The 12,500-nt window shown below is 48.7% G+C and overlaps 1 protein-coding gene across 2 annotated transcripts in view; it reads right to left on the bottom strand.

Moving 5' to 3' along the window:
• Positions 1-12,500, bottom strand: part of xdh (xanthine dehydrogenase) — an 88,078-nt gene that overhangs the window by 1,761 nt on the left and 73,817 nt on the right. The window contains exons 27-30 of one of the 2 annotated variants that reach the window (XM_065004371.1): positions 3,480-3,608; positions 2,797-2,871; positions 560-612; positions 61-175 (exon numbers count right to left, since the gene is read on the bottom strand). In XM_065004371.1, the coding sequence (XP_064860443.1) occupies positions 61-175; positions 560-612; positions 2,797-2,871; positions 3,480-3,608 (372 nt within the window). The other variant, XM_065004370.1, reaches the window with a different exon arrangement.

The raw sequence follows: 12,500 nt of genomic DNA, 5'->3' as shown, positions 1-12,500 counted from the left end.
GTCCTAAAATCTCTCAAGTACGCATGAGAAGTGGGAAACACACACTAGCGCATCACTCACCTTGTGGCTGCCGGTCAGACAGTCTATCTCCACCTCAGAGCAGGCCACTCCATAACTGAAGTAGTTGAAAGCACGACCTGTGTTGGTCTCAAAGTCATAACCAAGGTCTGGCGTCCTGAGGAAGACATAAATAAACAGTTAATTACATCAATAAATCTTTCGGGTGATTTTCTGTTCCAGTTGTGCCATTTAGCAACATTGTAGCCTAGCTAGCATTTAGCCTATCAATCGAACATTTGTAGTCTAGCAAGCATTTGTAGCCTACCTAGCATTTGGGCAACATTCTAGAACAGCTAGCATTTAGCCTAGCTAGCAATTTCAGATTAGCTAGCATTTAGCAGCATTGTAGCAAGCTAGCAACCAGCTATGGTAGTTAATTGTGTTGCCTCACAGGCAAACTATTTGGAAAAAAAACGAAATTATTCATTTATTGTTTAAACGGGTTTGGTAATAATACACTGCGTGTTATTTTCTTGTGTCTGTGTTCCAGGTAACGTACTTGTAGAATCCATTAGCAGACAGATTAACCCGGTCAAAGTAGGCAGCGTTCACCTGAAAACAGATAATGAGTAATTGATTAAAACACATTATGTTTAAAAGGAAGAGAACTCTGGGTTAAAGGCCCAATTCAACCATTTTTATCTCTATATCAAATCCTTTCTGGGTAACAATTACATACCTTGTACCTATAATAGTTTTCCATTAAAAATATACACTACCAGTCAAAAGTTTGGACACACCTGCTCATTCCAGGTTTTTCTTTATTTGTACTATTTTCTACATTGTAGAATAATAGTGAAGACATCAAAACGATGAAATAACACATATAGAATCATGTAGTAACCAAAAAAGTGTTAAACAAATTGTGGAGGCCAGGTTATCTGATGCAGCACTCCATCACTCTCCTTCTTGGTAAAATAGCCCTTACACAGCCTGGAGGTGTGTTGGGTCACTATCCTGTTGAAAAACAAATGATTGTCCCACTAAGCCCAAACCAGATGGGATGGCGTATCGCTGCAGGATGCTGTGGTATTCATGGTGGTTATGTGTACCTTGAATTCTAAATAAATCACAGAAACTGCATCTCATAAAGACAGGGCGGTTGGAACCAAAAATCTCCAATTTGGACTCCAGACCAAAGGACAGATTTCCACCGTCTACTGACCATTGCTCGTGTTTCTTGGCCCAAGCAAGTCTCTTCTTCTTATTGGTGTCCTTTAGTAGTGGTCTCTTTGCAGTAATTCAACCACGAAGGCCTGATTCACAGTCTCCTCTGAACAGTTGATATTGCTTGATCTTTATGAAGCATTTATTTGGGCTGCAATTTCTGATGCTGATAACTCTAATTTATTTAACTAGGCAAGTCAGTTAAGAACAAATTCTTATTTTCAATGACAGACTAGGAACAGTGGGTTAACTGCCTGTTCAGGGGCAGAACGACAGATTAGTACCTTGTTAGCTTGGGGATTTGAACTTGCAACCTTTCAGTTACTAGTCCAACGCTCTAACCACTAGGCTACCCTGCTGAACTTATCCTCTGCAGCAGAGGTAACTCTGAGTCTTCCATTCCTGTGGCGGTCCTCATGAGAGCCAGGTAACTCTAATGAACTTATCCTCTGCAGCAGAGGTAACTCTGGGTCTTCCATTCCTGTGGCGGTCCTCATGAGAGACAGGTAACTCTGGGTCTTCCATTCCTGTGGCGGTCCTCATGAGAGACAGGTAACTCTGGGTCTTCCATTCCTGTGGCGGTCCTCATGAGAGACAGGTAACTCTGGGTCATTCCTGTGGCGGTCCTCATGAGAGACAGGTAACTCTGGGTCATTCCTGTGGTGTTCCTCATGAGAGACAGGTAACTCTGGGTCATTCCTGTGGTGGTCCTCATGAGAGACAGGTAACTCTGGGTCATTCCTGTGGTGGTCCTCATGAGAGACAGGTAACTCTGAGTCTTCCATTCCTGTGGCGGTCCTCATGAGAAACAGGTAACTCTGGGTCATTCCTGTGGTGGTCCTCATAAGAGACAGGTAACTCTGGGTCATTCCTGTGGTGGTCCTCATGAGAGCCAGTTAACTCTGGGTCATTCCTGTGGTGGTCCTCATGAGAGACAGGTAACTCTGAGTCTTCCATTCCTGTGGCGGTCCTCATGAGAGACAGGTACTCTGGGTCATTCCTGTGGCGGTCCTCATGAGAGCCAGTTAACTCTGGGTCATTCCTGTGACGGTCCTCATGAGAGACAGTTTCATCATTGCTCTTGGTTTTTGCGACTGCAATTGAAGAAACTTTCAAAGTTCTTGAAACATTCCGGATTGACTGACCTTCATGTCTTAAAGTAATGATGGACTGTCATTTCTCTTTGCTTATTTGATCTGTTCTTGCCATAATATTGACTTGGTCAATATCTGATCTTCTGTATACCACCCCTACCTTGTCACAACACAACTGATTGGCTCAAACGCATTAAGAAGGAAAGAAATTCCACAAATGTTAACTGAAATTCATTCACTTCACCTACTGAAAAAACCTACTGATTAGAAGCTCCTGTGTAAATTGTATTTTCAACCAACAACTATCAGGATATAGCACCTTTTTCACACTTTACAATGCTAGTTTCATCAGCTGGTGTACAATATGATACAAAACACAGGAAATAACTGAATTTTGACTGCATTGGGCCTTTAAAGATGAGCAATGAAACCATCCAATTAGAAATAAGACTGTGTATGATTGACAGGTACTGACCCAGTCCTCCCAGCATCCTTTAGGATTCTTGGTCTTGTAGGGTTCTAGACGGTGGAGTAGGATCTCACACGCATTCTAGAGAGAGGGAGAGGGAGAGAGACAGAGACAGAGACAGAGACAGAGACAGAGACAGGGAGAGGGAGAGGGAGAGAGAGCGAGAGAGAGAGAGGGAGAGAGAGAGAGACAGAGACAGAGACAGAGACAGGGAGAGGGAGAGGGAGAGAGAGCGAGAGAGAGAGAGAGAGAGGGAGAGAGACAGAGACAGAGACAGAGACAGGGAGAGGGAGAGGGAGAGGGAGAGGGAGAGGGAGAGAGAGGAGAGAGAGAGGGAGAGAGACAGAGACAGAGACAGAGACAGCGAGAGAGAGAGAGGGAGAGAGACAGAGACAGAGACAGGGAGAGGGGAGAGGGAGAGAGAGAGAGAGAGAGAGGAGAGAGAGAGGGACAGAGACAGAGACAGAGACAGAGACAGGGAGAGGGAGAGGGAGAGGGAGAGAGAGAGAGAGAGAGAGGAGAGGAGAGGCCAGAGACAGAGACAGAGACAGAGACAGGGAGAGAGAGAGAGGGAGAGAGACAGAGACAGAGACAGAGACAGGGAGAGGGAGAGGGAGAGAGAGATTGGTTAGAAGATTGGCTGCAGTAAAGGATATTGAAAGCAGCAGGTGAGTGTGTGTGAGTTTTACATGCACAGCGGCTCCGTTGAGGTCGGAGGAGGCAGAGGCAGCAGTAGGGCTGGTGTTGGGAACAGTGTTGGTGCTGGTCTCTGTGATGTGGATCTTACTGCTGGGGATACCCAGGGTCCTACTGGCCACCTGACACACACACACACACACACACACACACACACACACACACACACACACACACACACACACACACACACACACACACACACACACACACACACACACACAGTGTTGGTGCTGGTCTCTGTGATGTGGATCTTACTGCTGGGGATACCCAGGGTCCTACTGGCCACCTGACACACACACACACACACACACACACACACACACACACACACACACAGTGTTGGTGCTGGTCTCTGTGATGTGGATCTTACTGCTGGGGATACCCAGGGTCCTACTGGCCACCTGACACACACACACACACACACACACACACAATATGTGGATGTATTTAATTATCCAGTGAATAACTAGTGTAGTAGTTTAAATACCAGCTCTATAGAGAGAGAGCTCTGTTTCCACTAACTTCTCTAGTGATTCTTTGTCGACATTTAGAAAGTTCACATAGAAAATATGATGCGACAATTGCCAGCTTAACGTAATGACGTAACACCAACAACGAAAAACGTTTTCCCTCCAAAAAAACCTACAGTGGTTGAAATGTTTCCATGACTTATTTAGGCAAATTGTGCATTAATACATGAGTGACAGCCTGTGTCCCCCACTTATCTGGTTCATGTCCCATTATTAAATGCACTAACTGACTAATATTCGAATAATTCTCCTCTGCAAAACATAGCGCCACGGTCCATGCCATGGTGAAATTTACAGTCCTATAGTTCTGAAATAATTGGATGGTGAAACTTGCATCCAGCCGACCAGAAAATCAATTCAAGCATTCTTGAAAGTCAGGACTATCATTATCCTGCAAAGAAACATTATTTGTATATTTACATGTTTATATTTTGCAAGCAGTCGGCATATTATAATTAACTGAGCATATTATAATTAAAATAGCAGCAACCCCCTCCCGCCCTACAGGCCCTAAATCATTGGATCTAATTCATTTGATCAATCTGTGAGGCCTGTAGAAATAACATATTTATGCTTCTTAACCCTCCTGCTGTGCTCTGGTGGAATTGGACCTATTTACACGTTTTCTCTCTGAAAAAATGGTCACATGAGGTCACATGACTTTGTCCACAAAGGGCATCTGAACACACAAAATACTTTGGGTGTTTTATTTAACTTTTGTTCACCTGTGGAGTTCCCGGTCAAAAATGACCGGTCATTAGAAATGAATGGGTGAGACTACAATTAGTGTTTAAAATTGAGTTCCGGCACATGCCCATTCATCAGATGGACACACTTCCTCTCCCAGACCCCCATGTGCATGTGTGTTTGAACACATGTACCAGTCGTTAAAGTACTATGTGAATTTCACCAGGTTCATATATTAATATGTTGTGTTGATTTGATTTGTTATGATGCATGCCTGCCTCCTGGGAATAGAGGAGTGTGTACTAACGTGTTGCCCTGCAGTGCATCCTGGGAATAGAGGAGTGTGTACTAACGTGTTGCCCTGCAGTGCATCCTGGGAATAGAGGAGTGTGTACTAACGTGTTGCCCTGCAGTGCATCCTGGGAATAGAGGAGTGTGTACTAACGTGTTGCCCTGCGGTGCATCCTGGGAATAGAGGAGTGTGTACTAACGTGTTGCCCTGCATTGCATCCTGGGAATAGAGGAGTGTGTACTAACGTGTTGCCCTGCAGTGCATCCTGGGAATAGAGGAGTGTGTACTAACGTGTTGCCCTGCAGTGCATCCTGGGAATAGAGGAGTGTGTACTAACGTGTTGCCCTGCAGTGCATCCTGGGAATAGAGGAGTGTGTACTAACGTGTTGACCTGCAGTGCATCCTGGGAATAGAGGAGTGTGTACTAATGTGTTGCCCTGCAGTGCATCCTGGGAATAGAGGAGTGTGTACTAACATGTTGCCCTGCAGTGCATCCTGGGAATAGAGGAGTGTGTACTAACGTGTTGCCCTGCAGTGCATCCTGGGAATAGAGGAGTGTGTACTAACGTGTTGCCCTGCAGTGCATCCTGGGAGTAGAGGAGTGTGTACTAACGTGTTGCCCTGGTAGTAGAGGAGTGTGTACTAACGTGTTGCCCTGGTAGTAGAGGAGTGTGTACTAACGTGTTGCCCTGCAGTGCATTCTGGGAATAGAGGAGTGTGTACTAACATGTTGCCCTGGTAGTAGAGGAGTGTGTACTAACGTGTTGCCCTGGTAGTAGAGGAGTGTGTACTAACGTGTTGCCCTGGGAATAGAGGAGTGTGTACTAACGTGTTGCCCTGCAGTGCATCCTGGGAATAGAGGAGTGTGTACTAACGTGTTGCCCTGGGGGTAGAGGAGTGTGTACTAACGTGTTGCCCTGCAGTGCATCCTGGGAATAGAGGAGTGTGTACTAACATGTTGCCCTGGGAATAGAGGAGTGTGTACTAACGTGTTGCCCTGCAGTGCATCCTGGGAATAGAGGAGTGTGTACTAACGTGTTGCCCTGCAGTGCATCCTGGGAATAGAGGAGTGTGTAGTAACGTGTTGCCCTGCAGTGCATCCTGGGAATAGAGGAGTGTGTACTAACGTGTTGCCCTGCAGTGCATCCTGGGAATAGAGGAGTGTGTACTAACGTGTTGCCCTGCAGTGCATCCTGGGAATAGAGGAGTGTGTACTAACGTGTTGCCCTGCAGTGCATCCTGGGAGTAGAGGAGTGTGTACTAACGTTATGTCCTGGGAATAGAGGAGTGTGTACTAATGTGTTGCCCTGCAGTGCATTCTGGGAATAGAGGAGTGTGTACTAACGTGTTGCCCTGGTAGTAGAGGAGTGTGTACTAACGTTTTGCCCTGGTAGTAGAGGAGTGTGTACTAACGTGTTGCCCTGGTAGTAGAGGAGTGTGTACTAACGTGTTGCCCTGCAGTGCATCCTGGGAATAGAGGAGTGTGTACTAACGTGTTGCCCTGCGGTGCATCCTGGGAATAGAGGAGTGTGTACTAACGTGTTGCCCTGGTAGTAGAGGAGTGTGTACTAACGTTATGCCCTGGTAGTAGAGGAGTGTGTACTAACGTGTTGCCCTGGGAGTAGAGGAGTGTGTACTAACGTGTTGCCCTGCAGTGCATCCTGGGAGTAGAGGAGTGTGTACTAACGTGTTGCCCTGGGAGTAGAGGAGTGTATACTAACGTGTTGCCCTGCAGTGCATCCTGGGAGTAGAGGGGTGTGTACTAACGTGTTGCCCTGCAGTGCATCCTGGGAATAGAGGAGTGTGTACTAACGTGTTGCCCTGCAGTGCATTCTGGGAGTAGAGGAGTGTGTACTAACGTGTTGCCCTGCAGTGCATCCTGGGAATAGAGGAGTGTGTAGTAACGTGTTGCCCTGCAGTGCATCCTGGGAATAGAGGAGTGTGTACTAACGTGTTGCCCTGCAGTGCATCCTGGGAATAGAGGAGTGTGTACTAACGTGTTGCCCTGCAGTGCATCCTGGGAATAGAGGAGTGTGTACTAACGTGTTGCCCTGCAGTGCATCCTGGGAGTAGAGGAGTGTGTACTAACGTTATGTCCTGGGAATAGAGGAGTGTGTACTAATGTGTTGCCCTGCAGTGCATTCTGGGAATAGAGGAGTGTGTACTAACGTGTTGCCCTGGTAGTAGAGGAGTGTGTACTAACGTTTTGCCCTGGTAGTAGAGGAGTGTGTACTAACGTGTTGCCCTGGTAGTAGAGGAGTGTGTACTAACGTGTTGCCCTGCAGTGCATCCTGGGAATAGAGGAGTGTGTACTAACGTGTTGCCCTGCGGTGCATCCTGGGAATAGAGGAGTGTGTACTAACGTGTTGCCCTGGTAGTAGAGGAGTGTGTACTAACGTTATGCCCTGGTAGTAGAGGAGTGTGTACTAACGTGTTGCCCTGGGAGTAGAGGAGTGTGTACTAACGTGTTGCCCTGCAGTGCATCCTGGGAGTAGAGGAGTGTGTACTAACGTGTTGCCCTGGGAGTAGAGGAGTGTATACTAACGTGTTGCCCTGCAGTGCATCCTGGGAGTAGAGGGGTGTGTACTAACGTGTTGCCCTGCAGTGCATCCTGGGAATAGAGGAGTGTGTACTAACGTGTTGCCCTGCAGTGCATTCTGGGAGTAGAGGAGTGTGTACTAACGTGTTGCCCTGCAGTGCATCCTGGGAATAGAGGAGTGTGTACTAACGTGTTGCCCTGCAGTGCATCCTGGGAGTAGAGGAGTGTGTACTAACGTTATGTCCTGGGAATAGAGGAGTGTGTACTAATGTGTTGCCCTGCAGTGCATTCTGGGAATAGAGGAGTGTGTACTAACGTGTTGCCCTGGTAGTAGAGGAGTGTGTACTAACGTTTTGCCCTGGTAGTAGAGGAGTGTGTACTAACGTGTTGCCCTGGTAGTAGAGGAGTGTGTACTAACGTGTTGCCCTGCAGTGCATCCTGGGAATAGAGGAGTGTGTACTAACGTGTTGCCCTGCGGTGCATCCTGGGAATAGAGGAGTGTGTACTAACATGTTGCCCTGGTAGTAGAGGAGTGTGTACTAACGTTATGCCCTGGTAGTAGAGGAGTGTGTACTAACGTGTTGCCCTGGGAGTAGAGGAGTGTGTACTAACGTGTTGCCCTGCAGTGCATCCTGGGAGTAGAGGAGTGTGTACTAACGTGTTGCCCTGGGAGTAGAGGAGTGTATACTAACGTGTTGCCCTGCAGTGCATCCTGGGAGTAGAGGGGTGTGTACTAACGTGTTGCCCTGCAGTGCATCCTGGGAATAGAGGAGTGTGTACTAACGTGTTGCCCTGCAGTGCATTCTGGGAGTAGAGGAGTGTGTACTAACGTGTTGCCCTGCAGTGCATCCTGGGAATAGAGGAGTGTGTACTAGGTGGGGTTAGGGTTGGAGCGAGCGGTCGCATCTGCACTCGGTCCGCAGGTAGTATTACATTTCATTACATTTCATTATAGTACAACGGTTTGATTTGTCTAATCTTAGCAATTACTTCTTAGCTAGCTACATAGCCGTCTTTGTATCGTAAATAATTGTGTAATTATCGTATTTCGTCGTCCTAACGCAGTCTACACTGCCCTGCAGCTAGCCAGCTAGCTAACGTCCACCGTTAGCTAGTCCACCGTCTACCGATTAGCAGCACAACTATTACACTCAACTGAACGACTTGATTAGTGTAGTGTTAGCTAGCTACATAGTTGTCTTTGCTGTCTTCGTATCCAAGATAATTGTGTCGTTTAGAGTGTGTAGTTTTATGTCGTCCTTAACGTAGGAGACTCTGCTAGCTAGCCAACAGCTAGCCAACGTCTACCGAACAGAACTTCTGCACTCAACAATCCGGTCGCATTTCGCTTCGCTCCACAGGTAGTATCACATTTTTCATTTCATTTCATTACAGTACAACGGCTTGATTTGTTTGATCGTAGCTAGCTACATAGCTAGCTACATAGCCGTCTTTGTATCAAAGATAATTGTGTAGTCTAGAGCGATTTCCTAGGTTAGCTAGCCAGCTATTGTCGTTCTTTTAACGCAACGTAACGTAATCAACACTGCTAGCTAGCCAGCTAGCCCCGAATAGCAGCACAGTAGAAACTATTACACTCAACGGAACGACTTGATTAGTGTAGTGTCAACAACGCAGCCAATGCCAGCTAGCCTACATAGTCAACAACGCAGCCTCTGCCAGCTAGCCTACTTCAGCAGTACTGTATCATTTGAATCATTTTAGTCAATAAGATTCTTGCTACGTAAGCTTAACTTTCTGAACACTCGAGACGTGTAGTCCACTTGTCATTCCAATCTCCTTTGCATTAGCGTAGCCTCTTGTGTAGCCTGTCAACTATGTGTCTGTCTATCCCTGTTCTCTCCTCTCTGCACAGACCATACAAACGCTACACACCACGTGGGTCGCGGCACCCTAATCTGGTGGTCCCAGCGCGCACGACCCACGTGGAGTTCCAGGTCTCCGGTAGCCTCTGGAACTGCCGATCTGCGGCCAACAAGGCAGAGTTCATCTCAGCCTATGCCTCCCTCCAGTCCCTCGACTTCTTGGCACTGACGGAAACATGGATCACCACAGACAACACTGCTACTCCTACTGCTCTCTCTTCGTCTGCCCACGTGTTCTCGCACACCCCGAGAGCTTCTGGTCAGCGGGGTGGTGGCACCGGGATCCTCATCTCTCCCAAGTGGTCATTCTCTCTTTCTCCCCTTACCCATCTGTCTATCGCCTCCTTTGAATTCCATGCCAGCCCTTTCAAGCTTAACATCCTTATCATTTATCGCCCTCCAGGTTCCCTCGGAGAGTTCATCAATGAGCTTGATGCCTTGATAAGCTCCTTTCCTGAGGACGGCTCACCTCTCACAGTTCTGGGCGACTTTAACCTCCCCACGTCTACCTTTGACTCATTCCTCTCTGCCTCCTTCTTTCCACTCCTCTCCTTGACCTCACCCTCTCACCTTCCCCCCTACTCACAAGGCAGGAAATACGCTCGACCTCATCTTTACTAGATGCTGTTCTTCCACTAACCTTGTTGCAACTCCCCTCCAAGTCTCCGACCACTACCTTGTATCCTTCTCCCTCTCGCTCTCATCCAACACTTCCCACACTGCCCCTACTCGGATGGTATCGCGCCGCCCCAACCTTCGCTCTCTCTCCCCCGCTACTCTCTCCTCTTCCATCCTTTCATCTCTTCCCTCTGCTCAAACCTTCTCCAACCTATCTCCTGATTCTGCCTCCTCAACCCTCCTCTCCTCCCTTTCTGCATCCTTTGACTCTCTATGTCCCCTATCCTCCAGGCCGGCTCGGTCCTCCCCCTCCCGCTCCGTGGCTCGACGACTCATTGCGAGCTCACAGAACAGGCTCCGGGCAGCCGAGCGGATATGGAGGAAAACTCGCCTCCCTGCGGACCTGACATCCTTTCACTCCCTCCTCTCTACATTTTCCTCTTCTCTCTCTGCTGCTAAAGCCACTTTCTACCACTCTAAATTCCAAGCATCTGCCTCTAACCCTAGGAAGCTCTTTGCAACCTTCTCCTCCCTCCTGAATCCTCCTCCCCTCCCCTCCTCCCTCTCTGCAGATGACTTCGTCAACCATTTTGAAAAGAAGGTCGACGACATCCGATCCTCGTTTGCTAAGTCAAACGACACCGCTGGTTCTGCTCACACTGCCCTACCCTGTGCTCTGACCTCTTTCTCCCCTCTCTCTCCAGATGACATCTCGCGTCTTGTGACGGCCGGCCGCCCAACAACCTGCCCGCTTGAACCTATCCCCTCCTCTCTTCTCCAGACCATTTCCGGAGACCTTCTCCCTACCTCACCTCGCTCATCAACTCATCCCTGACCGCTGGCTACGTCCCTTCCGTCTTCAAGAGAGCGAGAGTTGCACCCCTTCTGAAAAAACCTACACTCGATCCCTCCGATGTCAACAACTACAGACCAGTATCCCTTCTTTCTTTTCTCTCCAAAACTCTTGAACGTGCCGTCCTTGGCCAGCTCTCCCGCTATCTCTCTCAGAATGACCTTCTTGATCCAAATCAGTCAGGTTTCAAGACTAGTCATTCAACTGAGACTGCTCTTCTCTGTATCACGGAGGCGCTCCGCACTGCTAAAGCTAACTCTCTCTCCCTCTGCTCTCATCCTTCTAGACCTATCGGCTGCCTTCGATACTGTGAACCATCAGATCCTCCTCTCCACCCTCTCCGAGTCGGGCATCTCCGGCGCGGCCCACGCTTGGATTGCGTCCTACCTGACAGGTCGCTCCTACCAGGTGGCGTGGCGAGAATCCGTCTCCACACCACGTGCTCTCACCACTGGTGTCCCCCAGGGCTCTGTTCTAGGCCCTCTCCTATTCTCGCTATACACCAAGTCACTTGGCTCTGTCATAACCTCACATGGTCTCTCCTATCATTGCTATGCAGACGACACACAATTAATCTTCTCCTTTCCCCTTCTGATGACCAGGTGGCGAATCGCATCTCTGCATGTCTGGCAGACATATCAGTGTGGATGACGGATCACCACCTCAAGCTGAACCTCGGCAAGACGGAGCTGCTCTTCCTCCCGTGGAAGGACTGCCCGTTCCATGATCTCGCCATCACGGTTGACAACTCCATTGTGTCCTCCTCCCAGAGCACTAAGAACCTTGGCGTGATCCTGGACAACACCCTGTCGTTCTCAACTAACATCAAGGCGGTGGCCCGTTCCTGTAGGTTCATGCTCTACAACATCCGCAGAGTACGACCCTGCCTCACACAGGAAGCAGCGCAGGTCCTAATCCAGGCACTTGTCATCTCCCGTCTGGATTACTGCAACTCGCTGTTGGCTGGGCTCCCTGCCTGTGCCATTAAACCCCTACAACTCATCCAGAACGCCGCAGCCCGTCTGGTGTTCAACCTTCCCAAGTTCTCTCACGTCACCCCGCTCCTCCGCTCCCTCCACTGGCTTCCAGTTGAAGCTCGATTCCGCTACAAGACCATGGTGCTTGCCTACGGAGCTGTGAGGGGAACGGCACCTCAGTACCTCCAGGCTCTGATCAGGCCCTACACCCAAACAAGGGCACTGCGTTCATCCACCTCTGGCCTGCTCGCCTCCCTACCACTGAGGAAGTACAGTTCCCGCTCAGCCCAGTCAAAACTGTTCGCTGCTCTGGCCCCCCAATGGTGGAACAAACTCCCTCACGACGCCAGGACAGCGGAGTCAATCACCACCTTCCGGAGACACCTGAAACCCCACCTCTTTAAGGAATACCTAGGATAGGATAAAGTAATCCCTCTCACCCCCCCTCCCCCTTAAAAGATTTAGATGCACTACTGTTCCACTGGATGTCATAAGGTGAATGCACCAATTTGTAAGTCGCTCTGGATAAGAGCGTCTGCTAAATGACTTAAATGTAAATGTAAATGTACTAACGTGTTGCCCTGCAGTGCATCCTGGGAATAGAGGAGTGTGTACTAACGTGTTGCCCT

This window comes from Oncorhynchus nerka, linkage group LG18 (assembly GCF_034236695.1).
Source record: "Oncorhynchus nerka isolate Pitt River linkage group LG18, Oner_Uvic_2.0, whole genome shotgun sequence".
In the NCBI taxonomy this organism is placed as follows: Eukaryota; Metazoa; Chordata; class Actinopteri; order Salmoniformes; family Salmonidae; genus Oncorhynchus; species Oncorhynchus nerka.
Note: the sequence above shows the minus strand (reverse complement) of the source record. Positions and strands in the feature narration are given on the sequence as shown.